This window comes from Mus caroli, unplaced genomic scaffold, assembly GCF_978045245.1.
Source record: "Mus caroli unplaced genomic scaffold, Mus_caroli_1 scaffold_2, whole genome shotgun sequence".
Classification (NCBI taxonomy): Eukaryota; Metazoa; Chordata; class Mammalia; order Rodentia; family Muridae; genus Mus; species Mus caroli.
The window spans coordinates 169,720,016-169,744,783 of NW_028227257.1; the positions used below are offsets into that span (position 1 = coordinate 169,720,016).

The 24,768-nt window shown below is 39.6% G+C and overlaps 1 protein-coding gene across 1 annotated transcript; it reads right to left on the reverse strand.

The window, feature by feature from the left end:
• Nucleotides 1–1,748: 1,748 nt before the first annotated feature.
• On the reverse strand, nt 1,749–23,847 carry LOC147005974 (uncharacterized). The gene is made up of 7 exons (XM_085828692.1): nt 23,612–23,847; nt 17,978–18,092; nt 17,650–17,823; nt 16,114–16,220; nt 12,749–12,782; nt 11,713–11,902; nt 1,749–1,824 (listed from the first exon to the last, which is right to left on the reverse strand). The coding sequence occupies exons 1-7, from the start codon at nt 23,845–23,847 to the stop codon at nt 1,805–1,807; spliced, it is 876 nt and encodes a 291-aa protein (XP_085684818.1). The 3' UTR covers nt 1,749–1,804.
• Between the last annotated feature and the right edge of the window lie 921 nt (nt 23,848–24,768).

Sequence of the window (24,768 nt, forward strand, 5' to 3'; positions counted from 1 at the left end):
ATCTATTGGACGGAGCACAAGGTCTCCAATGAAGGAGCCAGAGAAATATTCAGGGAGCTGAAGGGGACTGAAGCCGCATAGGAGGAAATTCAATATGAACTAACCAGTACCACCAGACCTCCTTAAAACTATACCATCAGTCAAAGAAAACACATGGTGGAACTTGTGGCTCTAGCTATATATGTAGCAGAGGATAGCCTAGTCGGTCATCAATGGGAGGAGTGGTCCTTGGTCCTATGAAGGCTCTAGGCCCCAGAATAGGGGAATGCCAGGGCCAGGAATGGGAGTTGGAGGGCTGGGAAGGAGGGCGAGGGGGAAAGGGATAGGGGATTTTCAGAGGGGAAATTAGAAAAGGGGATAACATTTGAAATGTAAATAAAGAAAATATATAATAAAGAAAGAAAAGAAAAATATATATACTGCATGATAAATTTATTTTTCAATTAAAAAGAAGAAGAAATGTACTATTTTTCATATTAAGTGTCTCTAGAAATTACTCAGCTATTCTTCCAGTTACATACATAGATCAGGATTATCCTTGGTTCCATAAACAGTAAAATCAGCAAAATGAAATAAAGTGGTATAAGGAAAGTGAAATTCTAGGGCTTACTTTCATTTAAGAATATGTCAAATTTGTTCTTCAAACATGTTTTTATATTTTTAAATTATTATAATTCATGTGTTCATACAAAACTTAAATTTGTCTATGCACATGTGGTTACCAGTTTAACTTTCATCTATAGGATGGAACACAGGGCCCCCAATGGAGGAGCTAGAGAAAGTACCCAAGGAGCTAAAGGGGTCTACAATCCTATAGGTGGAACAACGATATGGTCTAATCAGTACCCGCAGAGCTCATATCTCTAGCTGCATATGTAGCAGAAGACGGCCTAGTCAGCCATCATTAGGAAGAGAGGCCCCATGGTCTAGCAAACTTTATATGCCCCAGTAGAGGGGAATGCCAGAGCCAAGAAGTGGGAGTGAGTGGGTAGAGGAGCAGGGTAGGGGGAGAGTATAGGGGAGTTTTGGGATAGCATTTGAAATGTAAATGAAGAAAATAGCTAATAAAAAAGTAAGAACCAACTCTATGATCAAAAAAAAAGAAAGAGTTTAATTTTAATAAATAAATGAAAATGATAGATATTAACCCAAGAAATTGTTCATAAAACCACTAGAACCTTAGGGTCCAGACAATATAGTGTCACCTAAAGCTAAAAATGCATGTGATTAAAATATACTTTGATTTATCTAAAGGTGCATGTCACACCTCCTCTGTTTTATCCAGAGGACAACACTGAAGAGATTCAGTCCTCAAATGACCCGGGGTCCATGGAGCAACCATTGTTGTTAAATGGTGGCAAGAACCTCTCCCCACCCTGTCTTCTCAACAAACTCTAAAAATCTAATTCAGATGCCACTTGGAAAGAAATGTAAAATATACCAATTTTGTTCTATTTACTGACTCAGATTAACAAAGGGGCATGTCTACAAAATTAGAATTTTTGAGTCACCTATCCAATTCAGTGGTTCATCAAACTTAAAATAGAATACTATCAGAAACCTGAAACACTGTAGAGAGGCAAAACCAGAACTAACCTTGTTAAGCTATCCCACCAAGCTTTCCTCCTCGAAAATGGACTTAAATTGTCGTCCTCAACATGTGTTCCTGCTCTGTCGAATCCAAGATCACTTTGAAGACCCCTGTCACAAGTTCTCACTGAGGCAGATGTGTGGTCAGTGTGGACTTCTGAAGGTCTGGTCGTCCTTTTCTCAGTGACAGCCCAGTAGTTGGTGGGCTGTGTCTTCACCTGAGTGCTGGAAACACTGCAGAGGAAAATATGTCACGTCTCATAGGTTTCCTAAATGGCTCCCCAAATTATAGTTTAACAATTGCTTTAAGAAGAAGTGGGATTTCCCATTAAACAATCTTTTACCAGTAAAAATATTTCAGAGAATACCCACCATAACAAATTCAAGTTTAAATTTGTGTAATTAGTTCAAACAATTCAAAGGTGATTTGTTTTTCCCATCAGTCATATACTTTTTTATTATATTGGTATCACATTGAATAAATCATTTTAGTTATCACAGATGTACAGAAAGTTTTAGAAAACTTAACATGTTAATACTATTTATAATTTCAGTGTTTAACAATGATATATGTTACACATTTTTATTTTTATTGAAAAGCATTGAAATCTGGTCATAATTTTAACCACCCTCAAATTTTCCAAGGTCTTATCCCCTCCCTACAGACATAACTCCATGCCTTTTCCTTCTATTTCTTTGTGAAAGGCAAGCAACAAAGCAGACCAAGAAGCATACACACACACATTCACAAAGTCAGAAACCACACATACAAGAAAAATCAATAGGACAAAGAGTATGTCTAAACTGCCTGAGCAGACTCATATCCCTGCTGGACCTCCATTCTCCTGCCACCTGTCTGCACACCTCCTTTGTATCTGCTGAGCCTCAAGCATACAGGTAAGATTCCTTTCTCCCATTCATCTCCCCTGCTTTCTGAATCTGCTGGAGCAAGCTCAGCTGCTTTGAGCAGCCTGTTATCCCAGGGGAACTTCCATTACTCCCCCATTCTCTCTGTACACCTTCAATAGATCTGCAGCTACTTAACCACACAGACCTGCAGATCTGGAACCATGCAATTCAAGAATATCAATCAGAGGCCTAACATACCAGGACTACTGAGTTTAAGCCCTCCAATACCTACAATAAAAGACACATCAAGGGAACAAGTCATACTAATGGATAGCAGCCATCAAAAGAACATAATTAACAAAAGGCAGGCCAATATGACACCTTGAGAGCACAGATACCCTTCTATAGCAAGCCCTGGATAGCTTACCACAACTGAAGGACAAGAAAATAACCTTTGACTCACTCTTATAGAAATGGTAGAGGCCTTTATAGAGGAAATGAAAAAAATCCCATAAAGAAATATAAGAAAATACAACGAAACAGGTGGAGGTCTTTAAAGACGAAACAAGAACAACAACAACAACAACAACAAAACCCTAAAAATATACAGGGAAATACAACTAGACAGGTGAAAAAAATAAATAAAACTGTCAAGGAAGGAATAAAGAAAGAAATTGAGGACTTTTGAGAGTTCAATGAGGCTCGGGGCTAAACAAAGAATTCTCACCTGAGGAATACCGATTGACTGAGAAACACCTGAAAAAATGTTCAACATCCTTAATCATCAGGGAAATGCAAATCAAAACAACCCTGAGATTCCACCTCACACCAGTCAGAATGGCTAAGATCAAAAATTCAGGTGACAGCAGATGCTGGCGAGGATGTGGAGAAAGAGGAACACTCCTCCATTGTTGGTGGGATTGCAAGCTTGTACAACCACTCTGGAAATCAGTCTGGCGGTTCCTCAGGAAATTGGACATAGTACTACCGGAGGATCCACCAATACCTCTCCTGGGCATATATCCAGAAGATGTCCCAACCGGTAAAAAGGACACATGCTCCACTATGTTCATAGCAGCCCTATTTATAATAGCCAGAAGCTGGAAAGAACCCAGATGTCCCTCAACAGAGGAATGGATACAGAAATTATGGTACATTTACACAATGGAGTACTACTCAGCTATTAAAAAGAATGAATTTATGAAATTCCTAGCCAAATGGATGGACCTGGAGGGCATCATCTTGAGTGAAGTAACACAATCACAAAAGAACTCACACAATATGTATTCACTGATAAGTGGATATTAGCCCAAAACTTAGGATACCCAAGATATAAGATACAATTTACTAAATGCATGAAACTCAAGAAGAATGAAGACCAAAGTGTGGACACTGTGCCCCTTCTTAGAATTGGGAACAAAACACCGAGGGAAGGAGTTACAGAGACAAAGTTCGTAGCTGTGATGAAAGGATGGACCATTTAGAGACTGCCGTCTCCAGGGATCCATCCCATAAGAAGCTTCTACACGCGGACACCATTGCATACACTAGCAAGATTTTGCTGAAAGGACCCAAATATAGCTGTCTCTTGTGAGACAATGCCGAGGCCTAGCAAACACAGGAGTGGATGTTCACAGTCAGCTATTGGATGTATCACAGGGCTCCCAATGGAGAAGCTAGAGAAAGTACCCAAGGAGCTAAAGGGATCTGCAACCCTATTGTTGGAACAACATGATGTACTAACCAGAACCCCGGAGCTCTTGTCTCTATCTGCATATGTATGGAAAGATGGCCTAGTCTGCCATCAATGGAAAGAGAGGCCCATTGGACTTGCAAACTTTATATGCCCCAATATAGGGGAATGCCAGGGCCAAAAGAATGGGAAAGGGTGGGTAGGGAAGTGGGGGGTGCTATGGGGGACTTTTGGGATAGCATTGGAAATGTAATTGAGGAAAATATGTAATAAAAATATTAAAAATTAAAAAAAAAAAGAAATGAAAAAGGAGACATAACAACAGATCCTGAAGACATCCAAAACACCATCAGATCCTTCTACCAAAGGCTATACTCAACAAAACTGGAGAACCTGGATGAAATGGAGAAGTTCCTAGACAGATACCAGGTACCAAAGTTGAATCAAGATCAGGTTAATGATCTAAACAGCCCTATATCCCCCAAAGAAATGGAAGCAGTCATTAATAGTCTCCCAACTAAAAAAAGCCCAGGACCAGATGGGTTTAGTGCAGAGTTCTATCAGACCTTCAAAGAAGATCTAATCCCAGTTCTTCACAAACTATTCCACAAAATAGAAACAGAAGGTACTCTACCCAACTCATTCTATGAAGCCACAATTACTCTGATACCTAAACCACAAAAAGACCCAACAAAGATAGAAAACTTCAGACCAATATCCCTTATGAATATTGATGCAAAAATCCTCAATAAAGTTCTTGCTAACCGAATCCAAGAACACATCAAAACAATAATCCATCCTGACCAAGTAGGTTTCATCCAAGGGATGCAGGGATGGTTCAATATACGGAAATCCATCAACGTAATCCAGTATATAAACAAACTCAAAGACAAAAACCACATGGTCATCTCGTTAGATGCGGAAAAAGCATTTGACAAGATCCAACACCCATTCATGATAAAAGTCTTGGAAAGATCAGGAATTCAAGGCGCATACCTAAACATGATAAAAGCAATCTACAGCAAACCAGTAGCCAACATCAAAGTAAATGGTGAGAAGCTTGAAGCAATCCCTCTAAAATCAGGGACTAGACAAGGCTGTCCACTTTCTCCATACCTATTCAACATTGTACTTGAAGTCCTAGCCAGAGCAATTTGACAACAAAAGGAGATCAAAGGGATACAAATTGGAAAAGATGAAGTCAAAATATCACTTTTTGCAGATGATATGATAGTATATATAAGTGACCCTAAAAATTCCACCAGAGAACTCCTAAGCCTGATAAACAGCTTCGGTGAAGTAGCTGGATATAAAATTAACTCAAACAAATCAATGGCCTTTCTCTACACAAAGAATAAACAGGCTGAGAAAGAAATTAGGGAAACAACACCCTTCTCAATAGTCACAAATAATATAAAATATCTTGGCGTGACTCTAACTAAGGAAGTGAAAGATCTGTATAATAAAAACTTCAAGTCTCTGAAGAAAGAAATTTAGAAGATCTCAGAAGATGGAAAGATCTCCCATGCTCATGGATTGGCAGGATCAACATTGTAAAAATGGCTATCTTGCCAAAAGCAATCTACAGATTCAATGCAATCCCCATCAAAATTCCAAATCAATTCTTCAACGAATTAGAAAGTGCAATCTGCAAATTCATCTGAAATAACAAAAAACCTAGGATAGCAAAATTCTTCTCAAGGATAAAAGAACCTCTGGTGGAATCACCATGCCGGACCTAAAGCTTTACTACAGAGCAATTGTGATAAAAACTGCATGGTACTGGTATAGTGACAGACAAATAGACCAATGGAATAGAATTGAAGACCCAGAAATGAACCCACACACCTACGGTCACTTGATCTTCGACAAGGGAGCTAAAAACATCCAGTGGAAGAAAGACAGCATTTTCAACAAATGGTGCTGGCACAACTGGTTGTTAACATGTAGAAGAATGCGAATCGATCCATTCCTATCTCCTTGTACTAAGGTCAAGTCTAAGTGGATCAAGGAACTACACATAAAACCAGAGACACTGAAACTTATAGAGGAGAAAGTGGGGAAAAGCCTTGAAGATATGGGCACAGGGGAAAAATTCCTGAATAGAACAGTAATGGCTTGTGCTGTAAGATCGAGAATTGACAAGTGGGACCTCATGAAACTGCAAAGCCTCTGCAAGGCTAAAGACACCATCAATAAGACAAAAAAACCACCAACAGATTGGGAAAGGATCTTCACCTATCCTAAAACAGATAAGGGACTAATATCCAATATATATAAAGAACTCAAGAAGGTGGACTCCAGAAAGTCAAATAACCCCATTAAAAAATGGGGCTCAGAACTGACCAAAGAATTCTCACCTGAGGAATACCGAATGGCAGAGAAGCACCTGAAAAAAATGTTCAACATCCTTAATCATCAGGGAAATGCAAATCAAAACAACCCTGAGATTCCACCTCACACCAGTCAGAATGGCTAAGATCAAAAATTCAGGTGACAGCAGATGCTGGCGAGGATGTGGAGAAAGAGGAACACTCCTCCATTGTTGTTGGGATTGCAAGCTTGTACAACCACTCTGGAAATCAGTCTGGCGGTTCCTCAGGAAATTGGACATAGTACTACCGGAGGATCCACCAATACCTCTCCTGGGCATATATCCAGAAGATGTCCCAACTGGTAAAAAGGACACATGCTCCACTATGTTCATAGCAGCCCTATTTATAATAGCCAGAAGCTGGAAAGAACCCAGATGTCCCTCAACAGAGGAATGGATACAGAAATTATGGTACATTTACACAATGGAGTACTACTCAGCTATTAAAAAGAATGAATTTATGAAATTCCTAGCCAAATGGATGGACCTGGAGGGCATCATCTTGAGTGAAGTAACACAAGCACAAAAGAACTCACACAATATGTATTCACTGATAAGTGGATATTAGCCCAAAACTTAGGATACCCAAGATATAAGATACAATTTACTAAACGCATGAAACTCAAGAAGAATGAAGACCAAAGTGTGGACACTGTGCCCCTTCTTAGAATTGGGAACAAAACACCGAGGGAAGGAGTTACAGAGACAAAGTTCGTAGCTGTGATGAAAGGATGGACCATTTAGAGACTGCTGTATCCAGGGATCCTTCCCATAAGCAGCTTCTAAACGCTGACACCATTGCATACACTAGCAAGATTTTGCTGAAAGGACCCAAATATAGCTGTCTCTTGTGAGACGATGCCGGGGCCTAGCAAACACAGGAGTGGATGTTCACAGTCAGCTATTGGATGTATCACAGGGCTCCCAATGGAGAAGCTAGAGAAAGTACCCAAGGAGTTAAAGGAATCTGCAACCCTATTGTTGGAACAACATGATGTACTAACCAGAACCCCGGAGCTCTTATCTCTAGCTGCATATGTATCTAAAGATGGCCTAGTCGGCCATCAATGGAAAGAGAGGCTCATTGGACTTGCAAACTTTATATGCCCCAATATAGGGGAATGCCAGGGCCAAAAGAATGGGAATGGGTGGGTAGGGAAGTGGAGGGCGCTATGGGGGTCTTTTGGGATAGCATTGGAAATGTAACTGAGGAAAATATGTAATAAAAATTAAAAAAAAGGATATCTATCAAAAGTAATATAATAAAACCCAAATCTGAAAAGTTTTTTTCCTCTCCAAAGCACTTAAAAAGTTAGTGACAAACTACAAATGTTCGATTTATCCTCTAATGTAAACAGTTAAAATATTTCTCAAAAATTGGGGCACCATATCTCATATTGCGTATCTCTGCTCCCAACTTAATCTTTTGAAACTCAATTTGAGTACTTTGTTTTTGTAGTGCAATAATAGAATTTTGTAAACTTTCACTTTCTTCTGTGATTTGTTCACAATTATGTTTTTTAATTTCCATTGATCTTTTATATGAACAAACTGTAAACCAGACTTGCACTAGGCTGCCAGAATCTGTATTGGATAAAAAGCACAATTTAAGTACTGCAGCACTTTTCATAAATAAAACAGAATAGAGTTTCACATAAACTTATGGGGCACTGCAGAAAGGTATACTGAGGACACAGTGGAATACATGGTACAATCTACAGATAAAAAGAGAAGACAGTTAAAGTATTTTGCCTAAAACGAAATAGAGAAGTGAAGAAAGACATAAAAACAAACATAACAGACTCAGATGATACTGAAATCAAACAAAGTTTTAATGTCAAATAGGCATGCAGGAATATGTCCTAATGGAAGAGAGGAATAGGCATGAAGTGAGAACAAGGAATAGCAGGTCAGAGTCTGAGGAGACACATTGCCAGTGATCTACAGCAAGTGCCCAGATGCAACTGCCCTCCAATTCCACTCAAGGTCAAGTAAAAGGTGCTGATTTTGATTCCTACCTCAAACAACACAAATCAGGAAAATAAATGTGTTTTAAAAACTGAAGATTACATACTTCAGACATGTCAGAAATTGTTAGCTAATAAACACTAAAATAGTTAGATGATATTACTCCAATTCTCTATCTCTATGCTATGAGATAGTTCAGACTAGGTTAGAACAGAATGAGGACAAAGCTGTTCTGACTCCGCCAGACTCCTGGAGCTGAGCTGGTGAATAAGGCAGCCAAAAATCACAGGTCAGAAGTCTGGAAAAAAGACACAAAGAAGAGACGATGCTCTGGGCATCTCACTAGGCCATTGTGAACATACTACAGAGCACACAACAACATGAGTACTCCAGGAAATATTCTGGGGATTAGACACTCAGTGTCTCACACAATTAAAAGTGAGCATCGGGTGTCCTCACAGTGCCAGGAAGAGGGCATGTCTTCCTATATGCCAAACTGAACCAGGAATAATTCACACAACCATAGTTAGCAAAAAGCAATGTCATGCTTTAGTAATGGAGAATAAGCAATACACTGGGCACCTCCAAGGTATAGAAAGGATAACATTTGTTGTGGCTTACCTAATGAATATACAAACAACAAAGGGAGGATCAAGCTGTCTATAAGCAATATAAAATGCATATATAGAATTCAGAAGAAATGGATAGAATGTAATGGAGAAAGAAGAAAGACATAAAACAAATATTACACACTCAAATGATAACCAAGGATAGCAAAAACTCTTCTCAAGGATAATAGAACCTCTAGTGGAATTACCATACATGACCTAAAGCTTTACTACAGAACAATTGTGATAAAAACAGCATGGTACTGGTATGTAGACAAATGGAATAGAATTGAATACCCAGAAATAAACCCACACACCTATGGTCACTTGATGTTCAATAAGGGAGATAAAACCATCCAGTGGAAAAAAGACAGCATTTTCAACAAATGGTGCTGGCACAACTGGTGGTTATCATGTAGAAGAATGCGAAATGATCCATTCCTATATCCTTGTACTAAGGTCAAAACTAAGTGGATCAAGGAGCTCCACATAAAACCAGAGACACTGAAACTTATAGAGGAGAAAGTGGGGAAAATCCTTGAAGTTGTTGTCACAGGGGAAAATATTCCTGAATAGAACAGCAATGGCTTGTGCTGTAAGATCGAGAATTGACAAATGGGACCTCATGAAACTGCAAAGCTTCTGTAAGGCAAAAGACACCGTCAATAAGTAAAAAGGCCACCAACGGATTCGGAAAGGATCTTTTCCTATTCTAAATCAGATAGAGGAATAATATCCAAAATATATAAAGAACTCAAGAAGGTGGACTCCATAAAATCAAATAACCCCATTAAAAAATGGGGCTCAGAGCTAAACAAAGAATTCTCACCTGAGGAATACCGAATGGCTGAGAAACACCTGAAAAATGTTCATCATCCTTAATCATCAGGGAAATGCAAATCAAAACAACCCTGAGTTTCCACCTCACACCAGTCAGAATGGCTAAGATCAAAAATTCAGGTGACAGCAGATGCTGGCTAGGATGTGGAGAAAGAGGAAAACTCCTCCATTGTTGGTGGGATTGCAAGCTTGTACAACCACTCTGGAAATCAGTCTGGATGTTTCTCAGAAAACTGGACATGGTACTACGAGAGGATCCAGCAATACCTCTCCTGGGCATATAACCAGAAGAAGTGTTGGGTGAGTAGGAGTGTGGGCAGGGTTGGGTGAGTAGGAGTGTGGGCAGGGTTGGGTGAGTAGGAGTGTGGGCAGGGTTGGGTGAGTAGGAGTGTGGGCAGGGTTGGGTGAGTAGGAGGGTGGGCAGGGTTGGGTGAGTAGGAGGGTGGGCAGGGTTGGGTGAGTAGGAGGGTGGGCAGGGTTGGGTGAGTAGGAGGGTGGGCAGGGTTGGGTGAGTAGGAGGGTGGGCAGGGTTGGGTGAGTAGGGGGGTGGGCAGGGTTGGGTGAGTAGGGGGGTGGGCAGGGTTGGGTGAGTAGGGGGGTGGGCAGGGTTGGGTGAGTAGGAGGGTGGGCAGGGTTGGGTGAGTAGGGGGGTGGGCAGGGTTGGGTGAGTAGGAGGGTGTGAGGGGTTGGGTGAGTAGGAGGGTGGACAGGGTTGGGTGAGTAGGAGGGTGGGCGGGGTTGGGTGAGTAGGAGGGTGGGCAGGGCATAGGAAGTGTTGGAGAGGGGAAGCCTGAAAAGAATATAGTGTATGAAAAATATTTTTCGATAAAAAAGAAAAATGTTTTGTAAAAAAAAAAAAAAAGAAATGAGATTGAAAGCACTTGAGGAAGATGCATTACAGGAACACATACAGATATGCAGCATACACACATGCATGTGCACTCAAACACACACATATACAAATACATTAACACCCTCACCCCACAATATTGTAAATCATTGGAGCAGATTAAAATTAGATACATCAACCTTAAGGAAGCTAGCTCAGTGTATTCTGGTGTTTGCTGTGCAAGCATGAGAACTTGATTTCAAATCTCCATACAAAAATACATATGACTCACATGTGCCTGTAAGCCCAGCCTTTGAGAGCAGCAAACAAGATTATTAGTGCTGGTGTGCCAACCTACCTTCAACCTCAATGAGATACCATCTCAAAGGAATAAACAGGGTAATGATAGAGCAGGACACCTGAACTACTCCTCTAGTCTGTGCATGCAAACAGATGCTCACACCGAGGTATACACAAACACACATATATGCACACACACACTTAATAAAAAATCAAATATTTTTTAAAGATTATAGAAGACAATGTTAACATAAGCCAAGTATAAGAGAGGAGCCAATAAAGCAACAGCTGTAGTCTTAGAGTGTCTCCTCAAACTATCATATGGCAGAGCCATCATGGAGGGATTCAGCATCCTTTACCAAAGTGACTCCAGAGAGCTGCTTCAATCCTCCAGCCACATGAAGAAGTAACGAAAAGGCACAGCCCACCAGCTTACTGTATTGGCTAGCTGGCCTGTTCCATTTTTTGTAACACATGAATCTAATGTAACAACCCCAAGGTCAGAGTGTCATGCTTGCTTAATGAAGCTCAGAAGGCTTGGTGGCAGCGCATGCGGTGACTAGTTTCCTGTTCTTTGATATCAAGCATGCCTGTGTCATGAGCAATACTCTAATTCACACTCATCAATACCACACACAGAGGCTGCATGCAAAACCCCTACCTTTACTCTGCCTCCTGAGCTGTTCAATAAGTTGCAGAATAGTGTCGAAACTGATCATCTCACAGTCTTCTAAGTTTCCCTCACATGGTGATATTAGTTTGTTAAGGTCAACTATAAGATTTCCTTGTTCTTTGTCACACATAAGATCTCCTTGTTCTTTGTCAAACACAAGATTTCCTTGTTCATTGACCTACAAATTGAAAAATAGCAATTTCAGATTCTTCATGTTGTGTACCGCATATACTAAATATAAAGAAGAGACAAATACTCATGTTTTACATAAGTAACAAGCAAGATGCTTCTGAAAGACCTAATTTTGACAGGAAAGACACCTTTACTATTGGTGACTTTACAAATGTTTTGGGAAGAAATATTTGAATATAACAAAAGAATCTTAATTTTTATTTTATTTTTCCTATATTTCTTTTTTTTATTTTTTTATTACATATTTTCCTAAATTACATTTCAAATGTTATCCCCTTTCCTAGTTTCACCTCTGAAAAATCCCAGATCCCCTCCCATCTCCCCTTCTCCCCAACCCACCAACAACCATTCCTGGTTCTGGCATTCCCCAATTCTGGGGCCTAGTGCCTTCCCAGACCAAGGGCCTCTCCTCCCATTGATTACCAACTAGGCCATACTCTGCTACAAGTTCCACCATGGGTTTTCTTTGATTGGTGGTATAGTTCCAAGGAGTTCTGGGGGTACTGTTAGTTCATATTGATGTTCCTCCTATGGGGCTTCAGTCCTCATCAGCTCCCTGGCTATTTCTCTGGCTCCTTCACTGGGGACCTTGTGCTCTGTCTAATGGATGACTGTGAGCATTCATTTCTGTATTTGCCAGGCACTCGCAAAGCCTCACAGGAAACAGCTGTATCAGGCTCCTGTCAGCAGGCTCCTGTTGGCATCTGCCTAGTGACTGGGTTTGGTGGCTGTTTATGGGGTGGATCCCATATTTCTAACTCACTTTATAATGTATTAGTTTGACTTTTATGTTGTATCTTAATAAATATGATTTTAAATTAATTTCCCATACCTCTTCCTTTACATCGGAAGTTTTCTTTGAAGACCTACAAAAAAATGATATCCTTTCAGATGAATATTAAATTTGTAAAATAAAACACACAAAAAGTTTATTTCCCCTATCCATAAAACTTACCAGGTATTACAAATAAAGTTATATATTTCCTACAAAGGAAATAAGCTTTGGAAAAAAAGAGGAACATTGATATACAATTTATACCACTACTATAATCATAAAAAGATGGAAATTACAATTGGAGACACAGCTCCAGTTAACAGCAGGTACAGCTTCTGCACAGGAGGAGTTGAGTGCAGTAGCCAGGACTCTGTGTGGCTGTTTGCATCACAACCAACTCTAACTCCAGCTCCAGAGACATCTAATACCTGTGCCTTCTTCAGCCACCTGCACACATCTGCACACTCAACTACAAGCGCAAACATGAGCATACAATTTAAAATAATGATGATAATATTCATTTTTAAGTAATAAATGTAAATCCAGTATTATGCTCGTTAGGATAAGGGGAAAAACATAATATGTGATGCTTTGTTTAATAGAGGTAAATAGACCAACATTTCCAATGTCATTCTCAGAAAAATAAGTCTCATATTTAGTAAAACCTACTTTATTAATATTACTGTACTCCTTATATGTGTCAAGAAGAACAAAGACCAAAGTGTGGACACTTTACCCCTTCTTAGAATTGGGAACAGAACACCCATGGAAGGAGTTAGAGACAAAGTTTGGAGCTGAGACAAAAGGATGGACCATCTAGTGACTGCCATATCCAGGGATCCATCCCATAAGCAGGTTCCAAACACTGACACCATTGCATACACTAGCAAGATTTTGCTGAAAGGACCCAGATATAGCTATCTCTTATGAGACTATGCCAGGGTCTAGCAAAGACAGAAGTGGATGCTCACAGTCAGCTATAGGATGGATCACAGGGCCCCCAATGGAGGACCTAGAGAAGGTGCACAAGGAGCTGAAGGGATCTGCAATCCTATAGGTGCAACAACAATATGAACTAAACAGTACCCCCCCCCAGCTTGTGTCTCTAGCTAGATATGAATCAGAAGATGGCCTAGTTCGCCATCAGTGGAAAGAGAGACCCATTGGTCCTGCAAAGTTTATATGCCTCAGTACAAGGGAATGCCAGGGCCAAGAAGTGGGAGTGGGTGGGTGGGGGAGTGGGTGGGGGAGCATGTGGGGGACTTTTGAGACAGCACTGGAAATGTAAATGAAATAAACACCCAAAAAAAAAAAAAAGAAAGGGATAACTTAAAAAAAATGGAAATGGTCACCTGTTCTTAGGCCTTACTATGTAATTACTGCCAATTGTTCTAAGCATTGGACTTGCTTTATATTTATTTTAATTCCAAACACAACGTATTTCAGATTCTATAATTGTAAACATTAAACATAGAAAGACCATGTAAATAGGTAACAGATTTTGAATTCATACTCAGAATTTCTGAAACCATAATTTATTCCATACTACATTATGAAAAATTACATTTCAACTTCAAGGAGATTTCAATGAAATAATAGAAGATGACCAGAAATTATCATACCATTTCAGTAAAAGCTATACGTAATAATCTGACATTTTCAACTGTTTTTTTTTTTTTTTTTTTTTTTTTAGAAAGTATCTCAAAGCCCAAATTTTCAATTCACCTGCCTCAGCCTCTTCAATGTTGAGGAAACTGGTAGAAAGCACTCTTATTTTCAAAATCAAAAAAGATGTGGATTGACACAACAGTTCAGTTGTTAAGTCCCTAAGTTGCAAGTGTGAGGGCCTGAGTTTGATTTGCCAGAAATTTTGGGGCACAAAAAAAAAAGCCAAGTGTGATTGTGTGGTGTGCACTAGAAATCGAGCCCTGGGGAGACAGAAACAGGAGGTTGCCTAGAAACCTTGTCCACCCAATGGCAGAGGGGAAGAATAAAACTTTCCCAAAAAGCACCATTCCGTAGGCTACAATGGTGTCCAGCTACTGACTCACATAATTTTGATAGGTGAATTGAAAATGGTCTGAGAACCACCCCTGGCATTGGTGCAAAACTAAGTTCTGCAACACTGAATTAGCCATCATCATTTTCAAATCAACCATGCATATAAAAAGAACTCATGGCTTCACTTTTTCCAAAATGTACAGTGAGTCCCATGAAACAGTTGAAAAAATTGAAAGATAAAATAGAGGAAATTTAAGAATAAATGGATATATTAGTTTCTGGGAGGAATTCCAGGGGTTATAAAAACATGAAATTACAAACTGCATTCGGCTTTTCTATATATGTCCTACCAATTCCAGTCCACATAAATTAGAAAACACTAAAATTTCTCATGTGTCTTCAGTGAAGTGGAAATAGTTGGAGGAGAACCAGAGTCCTTCTTCTTTTTTTAGCCTATGCTTCTCCAGTGGTTTTCACATTAAATGCTCGATCAATGCAACCTATTAATGCACAAGTTATTGAAATATAGATAGGCTCAATGACCAATAGGGTGTGTGTGTGTGTGTGTCTGTATGTGTCTGTGTGTGTGTTTGTGTGTGCACCCATGTGTCTATGTGTGTATTTGTGTGCACAGGTGTGCTTGCATGTGTGTGCGTGCACGTGATTGAGTGTCTCCATGCATGCAAGCATGTGTGTGTGTGTACATGTGCGCTTGTGTGCTTTTGTGCATGAAGATAGACTTGGGTTTTGTCTGTGGCTGTCCTAATACTCACTGTGGCTGATCAAAATCTTAAGGAAATCCCCACTTGCCAAAGTTATGAGTGTTGAGAATGTTAGGGGTTGACTATCAAACAAAGAAAAACAAAAAACTTTGAAGCAAACAGTCACTGAAGAGAAGAAATTCTTTTCAAAATGTACTTTTATTTACTATAGCAGTTTTTAAAGAAATGAATATAAAAGAGATTTTTAAAAGTAATGTTTGAGCTATTCATTTTCAATCAAATATCAGAATATAGACGTCAAAATCTATACTTTAAAAAAAAAAAGGCTAAGCCAGTGATGGGCAGTGTAGAGGAAAGGGAGAAAAGGAGACTCAAGAGTGGGAAGTGGGATAGGTAGGATGAGAGGAGGAAGGTGAGGGGAGAAGAGACGATGGAGGGAGAGGAGGAGATGCCACCATGAACCAGAACCCCCTGGTCAGGAGAAACCTCAAGAAGCAAGGGGTCTCATAGCTGGTGAGTAATTTAGTACAGTGCCAGAACTGCCCAATCCAGACATATAGCTTATAACTATAATATCTGGATTACGTGGGGTTTTATACCTATGTAATAGGATTGGAAATTCCAGCAACAGGGCTTCAGGGATTGTGCACACTATAGAATTCCATAAAAAAATAAAGTTAAAAGAATTAGTAACTTTACCTGTTTAATTCATCAACTTTCTCTATCTTCTCTTCCTTCTTTTCTAAAAGTTTTGCCAGGTTGTCATGGTTTTTTAATTGAGCCAGTTTAAGTGGTGTGAAGCTATCCTATAAAAAATAATAATTTATAACTCTCAGAACTTGATATTTCTCAATGGACAATCATGTGGAAGACACAGTGAAGCTCACATCCTCTGAGGGTCTGTGAGCCACATTCTTGACCTTCTCAAACATAGTGCTCTCACACAGATCCATTCTTCATAAGCCATCAGAGTATATTTGATACCTGTATCAGTTAATTCACAACCTATGCCTTAGTGAACCACTTGAAACAAAATGTCTGCCATGGGTTCCTTATACCACTAGTAGAGTCTAAACAGTTCCTTCCATAGCCTGGTGAGAACGCAAATGCTTCTCAAATGCTGTCAGCTCCAAGTCACTGAAGCAGAGAATGTTTGCCAAAAAAGCACCACGCAGAGAGGATAACACATGTCACAGTATTTCTTCCATACTGGACCTATTGTACGCATGTTAATACTATTTCTCTAACAAATGAACATGGCATTTATGTTAGACATCATATTCTGGAAAATAATATTCTTTGAAATATGAAGGATTAAACCCTGTGCTAGAGATGCAGTTAAATAATCTCTCAAGAAAAATATTGAAAACTTTTCAACTATGATTTAAATTTGGGGAATTAGACTTTTTAGTCTAGTTCTTTACAATAAAGCTGTAATGGAAATCAGCATAAAATTCAGTGAATTGAAAATGTGCCCTGGACAACTTCTCCAATAGTATTTACTTCACTTATATTGCATTGTCACTGAAATAAGTATTTAGTTGGAAATGAATATCAAAGTCAACTGTGAGTTTTCATAGGCCAGGCATGGTAGAGAATGTCCAAAAGCCATCACTTCAGAGGTGAAGGAAGATACAAGTTCAATGTCATCCTCATTACATAACAAGTTCCTGGCCAACCTTGATTGTGTAAAATTCTGTCTCATAAATTAAGGGACAACTCTCTAGTTACCTAATTACAACTGAAAGTCCAGTGTTGTCAGAACTCTATGAAATGAACTGACATGCTGAGATGGGTACAATGTGGATTAAACTGACAGAAAGATTCATAATTTAGGCACTTGTAATATAGAAACCCGGTATCTTATTGATGTTTGTTCATGCATTGGAAGTATAAGACAACATGAAATCCTGAAAAGCTACAGTTAAGAGAGTACCCATAGGGAAATTGTAAAGACCTTCAGACTTGCCACAGATGGAGGTAATAATTCTCTTTAGAATGTTCATCAGGAGAGTAAAGGAGGAGAAAGTGCTTCAGGGAAGGAAAGCTTGGGAAGAAGGAGTTCCCATCAAATCTGACTCATCTAGACAAGTCTTAATTTTGTGAGATTTATAAAATTCACTTATTACATCTAGCATTTGAGAGATTCTCATGTCAAAGCTGCATCAGGATCCCAATGAAATATTTTAAAGTATGTAGCAAATAATCTGTAAATCAAAGCTGTGTCTTCTGTACCTCATTCCTTATAGTGATGTCAGCATGATGGGCCAGCAGTTTCGCTGCCATTGACATGTTGTTATGCCAAACAGCATAGTGCAGTGCTGTGTTCCCACTTCTCTCCTTAGCATTTGGATCAGCACCGTGTTCTAATAACATGGCCATACATTCTTCACGCTCATACTGTGAAGCCTGTGGGTATTAAATCAAAAAATAGATGGGAAACAAGAGAAAAACAAAAATTCAATAGATTTCAATAATTATTTGCATTTAGCTGAGATCATGTTTTTTTTCCCAGAATCCCTATTGAATCTGTGTCACCCTGAAATTGCTGGGTGCTGTCTACCTTAATTAGTGCTGTGCTGTTGTCACTGTCTCGGAGATCAATGTCACAATTCTGCTCTATTAGAAGGGCAACCAGGTCTGGATGGCCATGCACACAAGCAAAGTGTAACATAGTTCTGTGAAAATGAAGAATTTTTAAGAATTTTAACAAAAATAGGTCAAAACCACACAATTGTTCAAGTAATTCTCATTAACTTGGGGCAGCCAAGTCAAAGAAATTTTTTGCTTCCAGTGTGGAAACATGGCCCATACATTCCTATTTAGGAGGCAAGGATACCATCACTGAGCTGAATGCTTGATGTGTTAGTTACATTTCCATTGCCTCTACCTCCCGAGTGCTGGGATTAAAGGCGGATTTCTGAGTTTGAAGGCCAGCCTGGTGTACAAAGTGAGTTCCAGGACAGCCAGGGCTATACAGGGAAACCCTGTCTCAAAAAAAAAAAAAAAGAAGAGAAGAAGAAGAAGAAGAAGAAGAAGAAGAAGAAGAAGGAGGAGGAGGAGGAGGAGGAGGAGGAGGAGGAGGAGGAGGAGGAGGAGGAGGAGGAGGAGGAGGAGGAGGAGGAGGAGGAGGAGAAGGAGGAGGAGGAAGAGGAGGAAGAAATGTGAAGTTTCAATTATGGGATAGTAGTTTCAGATACTGGTATGATTTTTCAAAGTAACTACTCTTTACATTTTCTTAATTCAGAAATGCTGCTAATTGAAAGGAAAGAGGTAAAGTTTCTATTGGACTTTAGACCCATTTCTCTAAACTTTCTACTCAGCTAAAGAAAATCTGCACTGAAGCTGTTGAACCTGTGCTTGAATTAGGGAAAGGCTGGAAGAAGCTGAAAAGGAGGGTGACCCTGTAGGAGGACCAGCAGTCTCAATAAACCTGGACCCTCAAGATCTCTCAAACACTGGACACCAACCAGGCAGCATAAACCAGCTGATATGAGGCCCCCAACACATATACAGCAGAGGACTGCCAGGACTGGGTTCAGTCAGGGATGATTCACCTAACCCTCAAGAGACTGGAGGCTATAGGGAGTTTAGAGGTCTGGTTGGGTGGAGTTGGAGGAGTGGGGACATTCTCATGGGACATGGGTTTGGGAAGGGGGTATGAGATGTGGAACAGTCCAAGGGTGTTCCAGGATGGGGGAATAAAATCTGGAGTGTAATTAATTAATTTTAAAAAGAACTACCAAAAAAAAAAAAAAAAGGGAAAGGCATTTACAAGCCATAGAATAAATATACTATATAACAGAAAATCCAAGTGAATTTGGTGAACTACTGAGTAAAGATAATAGATAAAGATTAGGAGTTCAATGACTTATGTTGAAAATGTTGGAGCATTTTAATAAATTTATATATCAATTCTATTAATTATCACACACAACCCATAAATCATGGAATGAGTAAGACTGCACTTACAGTTGTTTTATCATCAGGCCATTCGAAGTATAAATTAACATATTCTCTGTGATGATTCTCTTCCCATAATGAGGAAATAACATTGACAAAAGAATAAATGAACTGCAAATGAATATATTAACTGCAAAACCTTTACATTAGCATTTGGTGCTACTCTAGGTTAATTCTTTGGACAATAGTCATTCATTGTCGTGTGTGTGTGTGTGTGTGTGTGTGTGTGTGTGTGTGTGTGTCTGTGTGTCTGTGTGTCTGTGAGGTTCTGAGTGCATATGAAAGTGCTTATTTGTGTTAGTGTTTGTTTGTGTATGCTTGTGTGCATGTGAGTGTATGTGGGTGTATATGAGTGTATATGTGTCTTTGTGTCTGGATGTGTGCATGTGGGTGTTCATGAGTGTGTGCATGTATGTCATGAGTGTACATATGGGTGCTCATGTGAGTGGGTGTTCATGGTGGTATATGTGCTTGTGTGCATGTGTTTATTAGTGTGTGTGCCTCTATGCATTGTGGGCATGTGTGAGTGTGAGTGTGTCTATATATTTGTGTGTGAATGTAAGATTAAGGTTATATGTGTGTGTGCATGTGTGTGTGTGTGTGTGTGTGTGTGTGTGTGTGTGCCTGTTTGCATTGTAGGCATGTGTGTTATATGTGTGTGTGTGTGTTTGTGTGTGTGCATGTGCTTGCATGTGTTCCTATGTATATTCTGGATAAATGATGTTATTAAATCTTTAAATTTCTGTTTTATTATTTCCACTTCAAGACACATTTAAGAAAAGTTTTTCATTTAAATAGTTGCAATATAGGTTATTCATGTTGTCATTTATTGAAATAAATATGTACTTCAATATTCAGGAAGCTATGTTGAATTGGTTTAAATGACAACTTGCCACAACTTAGAATCACCTGTAATCAGAGCCTTAACTGTGGGATTTTCCACATCAGGTTTGCTGTGTGGGGTGTCTATGGGGTATTCTTTGTTAATTTTTGTGAAAAGACACACTGTGGGTGCCAGTGTTCCATTGGCTGAGAAATGATACCCTACAGTGAGCAAATTGGTTGCTTTTTGGTTGGTAGTTTAGTTCCTGGGAGCTGGGGGGCAGGGGGATTCTGTTTGGTTGATATTGTCCTTTCTATTGGGTTGCAAATCCCTTCAGCAATTTTGGTTTAAAAATGGTTGGCTGGGAGCTTCAACATCTGTATTGGTCAGCTCTGGCAGAGCCTCTCAGTAGACAGCCATATCAGGCTCCTGTCAACAAGTGCTTCTTGGCATTAGCAATACTGTCTGGTTTCATGTCTACAGATGAGATGAATCCCCTCTCCCAGCCCGGTCCCTTCCTCTGGCCCCATGATTGCTTTCTTTTCCCTCCCAAGTAGGATTGAGGCATCCTCATTTGGGCCCTTCAGCTTGTTAACTTCTTGAGTTCTGAGGATTGTATACTGGGTATTCTGTACTTTTTTGGTTAATATCCACTTAATAGTGAGTTCATACCATGCATGCCCTTGGGGTCTGAGTTACCTCACTCAGGATGATATTTTCTAGTTCCATCCATGTGCCTACAAAACCCAAGATGTCCTCACTCTTAATAGCCGAGTAATACTCCATTATGTAAATGAACCACATTTTCTGTATCTATCCTTCCACTGTGGGACATCTGGGTTGTTTTCAGCTTCAGGCTGTCACTAATAAGGCTTCTATGCACGTAGTGGAACATTTGCCCCTGTGGCATGGTAGGGTATCTTTTGGATATATGCCCAAGAGTGGTATAGCTGGGTCTTCAGGTAGATATATTTCCAGGTTTCTGAGGAACTTCCAGATTAATTTCCAGAGTGGTTGTGCTGGTTAGCAGTCCTACCAGCAATGAAGGAGTGTTTCTCTTTGTCAACATCTCCATTAACATATGCTGTCATCTGAGTTTTTGACCTTAGCCATTCTGATTGGTGTAATGTGGAATCTCAGGAACATTTTGATTTGCATTTCCCTGATCACTCAGGACTTTGAACATTTCTTTGAGCGTTTCTTGACAATTTGAGAGTCCTCTGTTGTGAATTCTATTTAGATCAATAGCTAATTTTTCATTAGGTTGTTTGGTTTTTGGTGGTTAGCTTCTTGAGTGTCTTTATATATTTTGAATATTAGTCTTCTCCAAATGATATAAACAATCAACAAAACCAAAACCTGGTTCCTTGAGAAAAATCAACAAGATAGAAAAATATGTAGCGAAACTAACCAAAGGGCCCAGTGACAGTATCCAAATTATCAAAATCAGAAATGAAAATGGAGACATAACAACAGAAACTGAGGAAATTCAAATAATCATCAGATCATACTGCAAAAGCCAACACTCAACAAAACTGGAAAATCTAAGTGATATGGATGGTTTTTCTAAACAGACACCACATACCAAAGTTAAATCAAGAGCAGGTAAACTATCTAAACAGGACCATATCCCCTAAGGAAATAGAGGAAGTTATCTAAAAAAAGCAAAACAACAACAACAACAAAAACCTTCCCAAACAAAAATAGCCTAGGGCCAGAGAGTTTCAGTGCACAATTCTATGAGACCTTCAAAGAAGAGCTAATACCAATATTCCTAAAACTATTTCCTAAAATAGAGACAGAAGGAATACTACCCACTTCTTTCTATGAAACCACAATTACTCTGATACAATTACCACACAAGGACCCAAGCAAAACAGACAACTTCAGACTAATTTCTCTTATGACATAGATGCAAAAATACTCAGTAAAATTCTTGCAAACCAAATTTAAGAACACAACAAAAACATCATTCACCACGATCAAATAGGCTTCATGCCAGGGGTGCAAGTTTGGTTCAATATACAAAAATCCATTAATTTAATCTACTATATAAATAAACTAAAAAAATCACATGGTCATCTCATTAGGTTCTGTAAAAGCATTTGAAAAAATACATCCCTTCATGATTAAAATATTGGAGAGATCAGGAATTCAGCACCCATTCCTAAATAAAAGCAATATACATCAAAACAACAGCCAATAACCAATTAAATGGACAGCTTTTCAAGTTTAAAGTTATACTCTCCTGCTCACTATTATGACTGCAGCCATTAAACCTCTTGAAAAACTTGTATAAATGGAAAGAAAGCAAGCCTGCATTGGAGATAAACATATTCTATAACTTATTTTCAGAAAACTGCAAATAAATAACGATGACTAATTGTTTTTGTGTATATAATAACCTGATTAATTAACAAAACTTCAGCTTTTCATTTACAATTGTTTTATGAATCTAAAGGGATTGGGTGTTTGGAGAGTATATCAATATACAGAACAAATAGGTTGTGAAAATTATTACATGTACCATATTTATAATCTGGCTCTTTCCAAGAAACTTCATGAGTTCATGGCAAAAATCACAGATAAGGAAAAAAACCAAGATGCCATCTTACTAGGATGGCATATCAGATGTGAATTTTTTGTGATGCACAGATTGAGAAAATGATGTGAAACAAACCACTCCATACAAAATTGCTGAGGGAACCAAAGCTATAGTATAGATTTCAGATGATGAAAAACACGAAGAAATATCAAGGTCAGGTAGGAGTAAAGGGGATGCAGCCTGTGTGGCTATTCAAAGGCCAAGGAAAGCTAAACCTTCCAGAATATAAATCATGTGTTCCTGATTGTCCGCCATAAGCTACAAGATGTGACCATAGTTTCAAAAGCCTGAAAATCAGCTAGAACTAGCCTTTGAAAATGACTCCCAAGAGTAAAGGTAGCATTGAAGGAGTACACGTTGGTTCTCTGTATACTTCCCATGGGTGTACTCAGACTCCAAATTGAAAGGGTGCCTATTACTTAAAGCAAGTTACTTTGGGGAATTGAAGGAATAAAATTTATTAACACGTGCATGAAAGTAAAGTCAACTAACTATAGTGCCTGGGAGAGAAACAGGAAAAGAGGAGGGTTGGATATCAAAACATTAAGAAATTCAAGAACCAAGGGAGTTCTGTGGTACACAGCTCTAGGTCTGCAGTGCCTGCCTCCTCTGACTTCATGGAGCAATAGAAGAACTGCCAAGCACTGAGATTACCAGGACACCTTAGTGACAAAGGTCACCAGCACTGAAAACATTGGCAGATCCCTCCTAGTCCTAGTCCTTGGGGCTACTTAGGGAAGCTGACACTTTCTTTCTCCACCTACCTCCCAGCCTGCCCCTTTCCCCTGACTCCCAGCCCCAGTCACCTGTTTTTCTTGTCTCGGTCATTGATGCCATTTTGCCCAAGTTCGATTCTGCGCTGAACCGTGGCAACATGACCCAGGCTAGCAGCCTTGTGGATCTTTCTGAAGGCTTTGTAGCTTTTGGGCTGTCTGAGGGAATGGAAGCTAGTAGCACTCCATTGTGTCCTCCCAGGGTCTGGGAAGGACTCCCTCTGGCTGGTGGAGGATTGCCTTTGGTTCCAGCAGCACAGGAAACTCATGGCAGAGCTCCCCACCCACCCACCCACCCACCCGGAGTCACCCCGGCCCTTCCCCTCCCTCTTGGCCCTTGGCCACTCTCAGAATCAACACACTGATGTAGATCCGAGAGTAAATCTTGTCAACACTGCCAGCAAAACCAGGACAAAGCTCCCACAAAGAAGGTCAGTAGGATATAGTCCAGGTAGCATGGGTTCTAGGGTCAACTGAAGGCTGTTCCACTGTTGCCAAGCAACGCATCTAAACACAGGCATGCGCACTCTGACCAATGGGAGAGCTGAAGTCCAACAACTGTGATAGAGGTTCTCAGCATACTTGCTGTGCATGCACAAGACCTGATCTGGAAAATTGGCTTGCTAGCTCAACTTATCATGGCCTTTATTGGAGACTCCTCAAGTCTGCACTGGTTTAGTCTCAAGGACACTTTCCTAAAACTTCTCAATCACCCTGCCCTTTCTTTGCCTTCATTTCTAAGGAAAAAAAGCCACTGAGCCCCCACTGTGGTCTATGGGGATTTATCTGGAGTCACCAGGACAGGAAGATGACTTTGGTGGCTCCAGAAGCATTGACAAGAGCAACAAATGTTTATCTCTCTACTTAATGGCCAGCAGGTCAAAGAAGAGGTAAAGAAAAACATCAAAGACTTTATAGAATTAAATGAAAGTGAAAGCACAACATACCCAAATTTATGGGACACAATGAAATCAGTGCTAAGAGGAAAGATCATAGCACTAAGTGCCTTCATTAAAAAAAATGGAGATTATTCGTAATAACAACCTAAATGTACACCTGAAAGTTCTAGGAAAAAAAAAAAAAAAAGAAGCAAACACACCCAAAAGGAGTAGACACCAAAAATAATCAAACTCAGGATGGAAATCAATCTATTAGAAACAAAGACAACAGGACAACGAGTCAACCAAGCA

Coding starts and splice junctions, on each gene's coding strand:
- LOC147005974 (XM_085828692.1), bottom strand. CDS start 23,847: ATGAGTTTCCTGTGCTGCTGGAACCAAAGGCAATCCTCCACCAGCCAG. Junction 18,093..23,611: donor GACCGAGACAAGAAAAACAG/GTGACTGGGGCT, acceptor TCATTTTCACAG/AACTATGTTACACTTTGCTT. Junction 11,903..12,748: donor CTTCCGATGTAAAGGAAGAG/GTATGGGAAATT, acceptor TTCAATTTGTAG/GTCAATGAACAAGGAAATCT.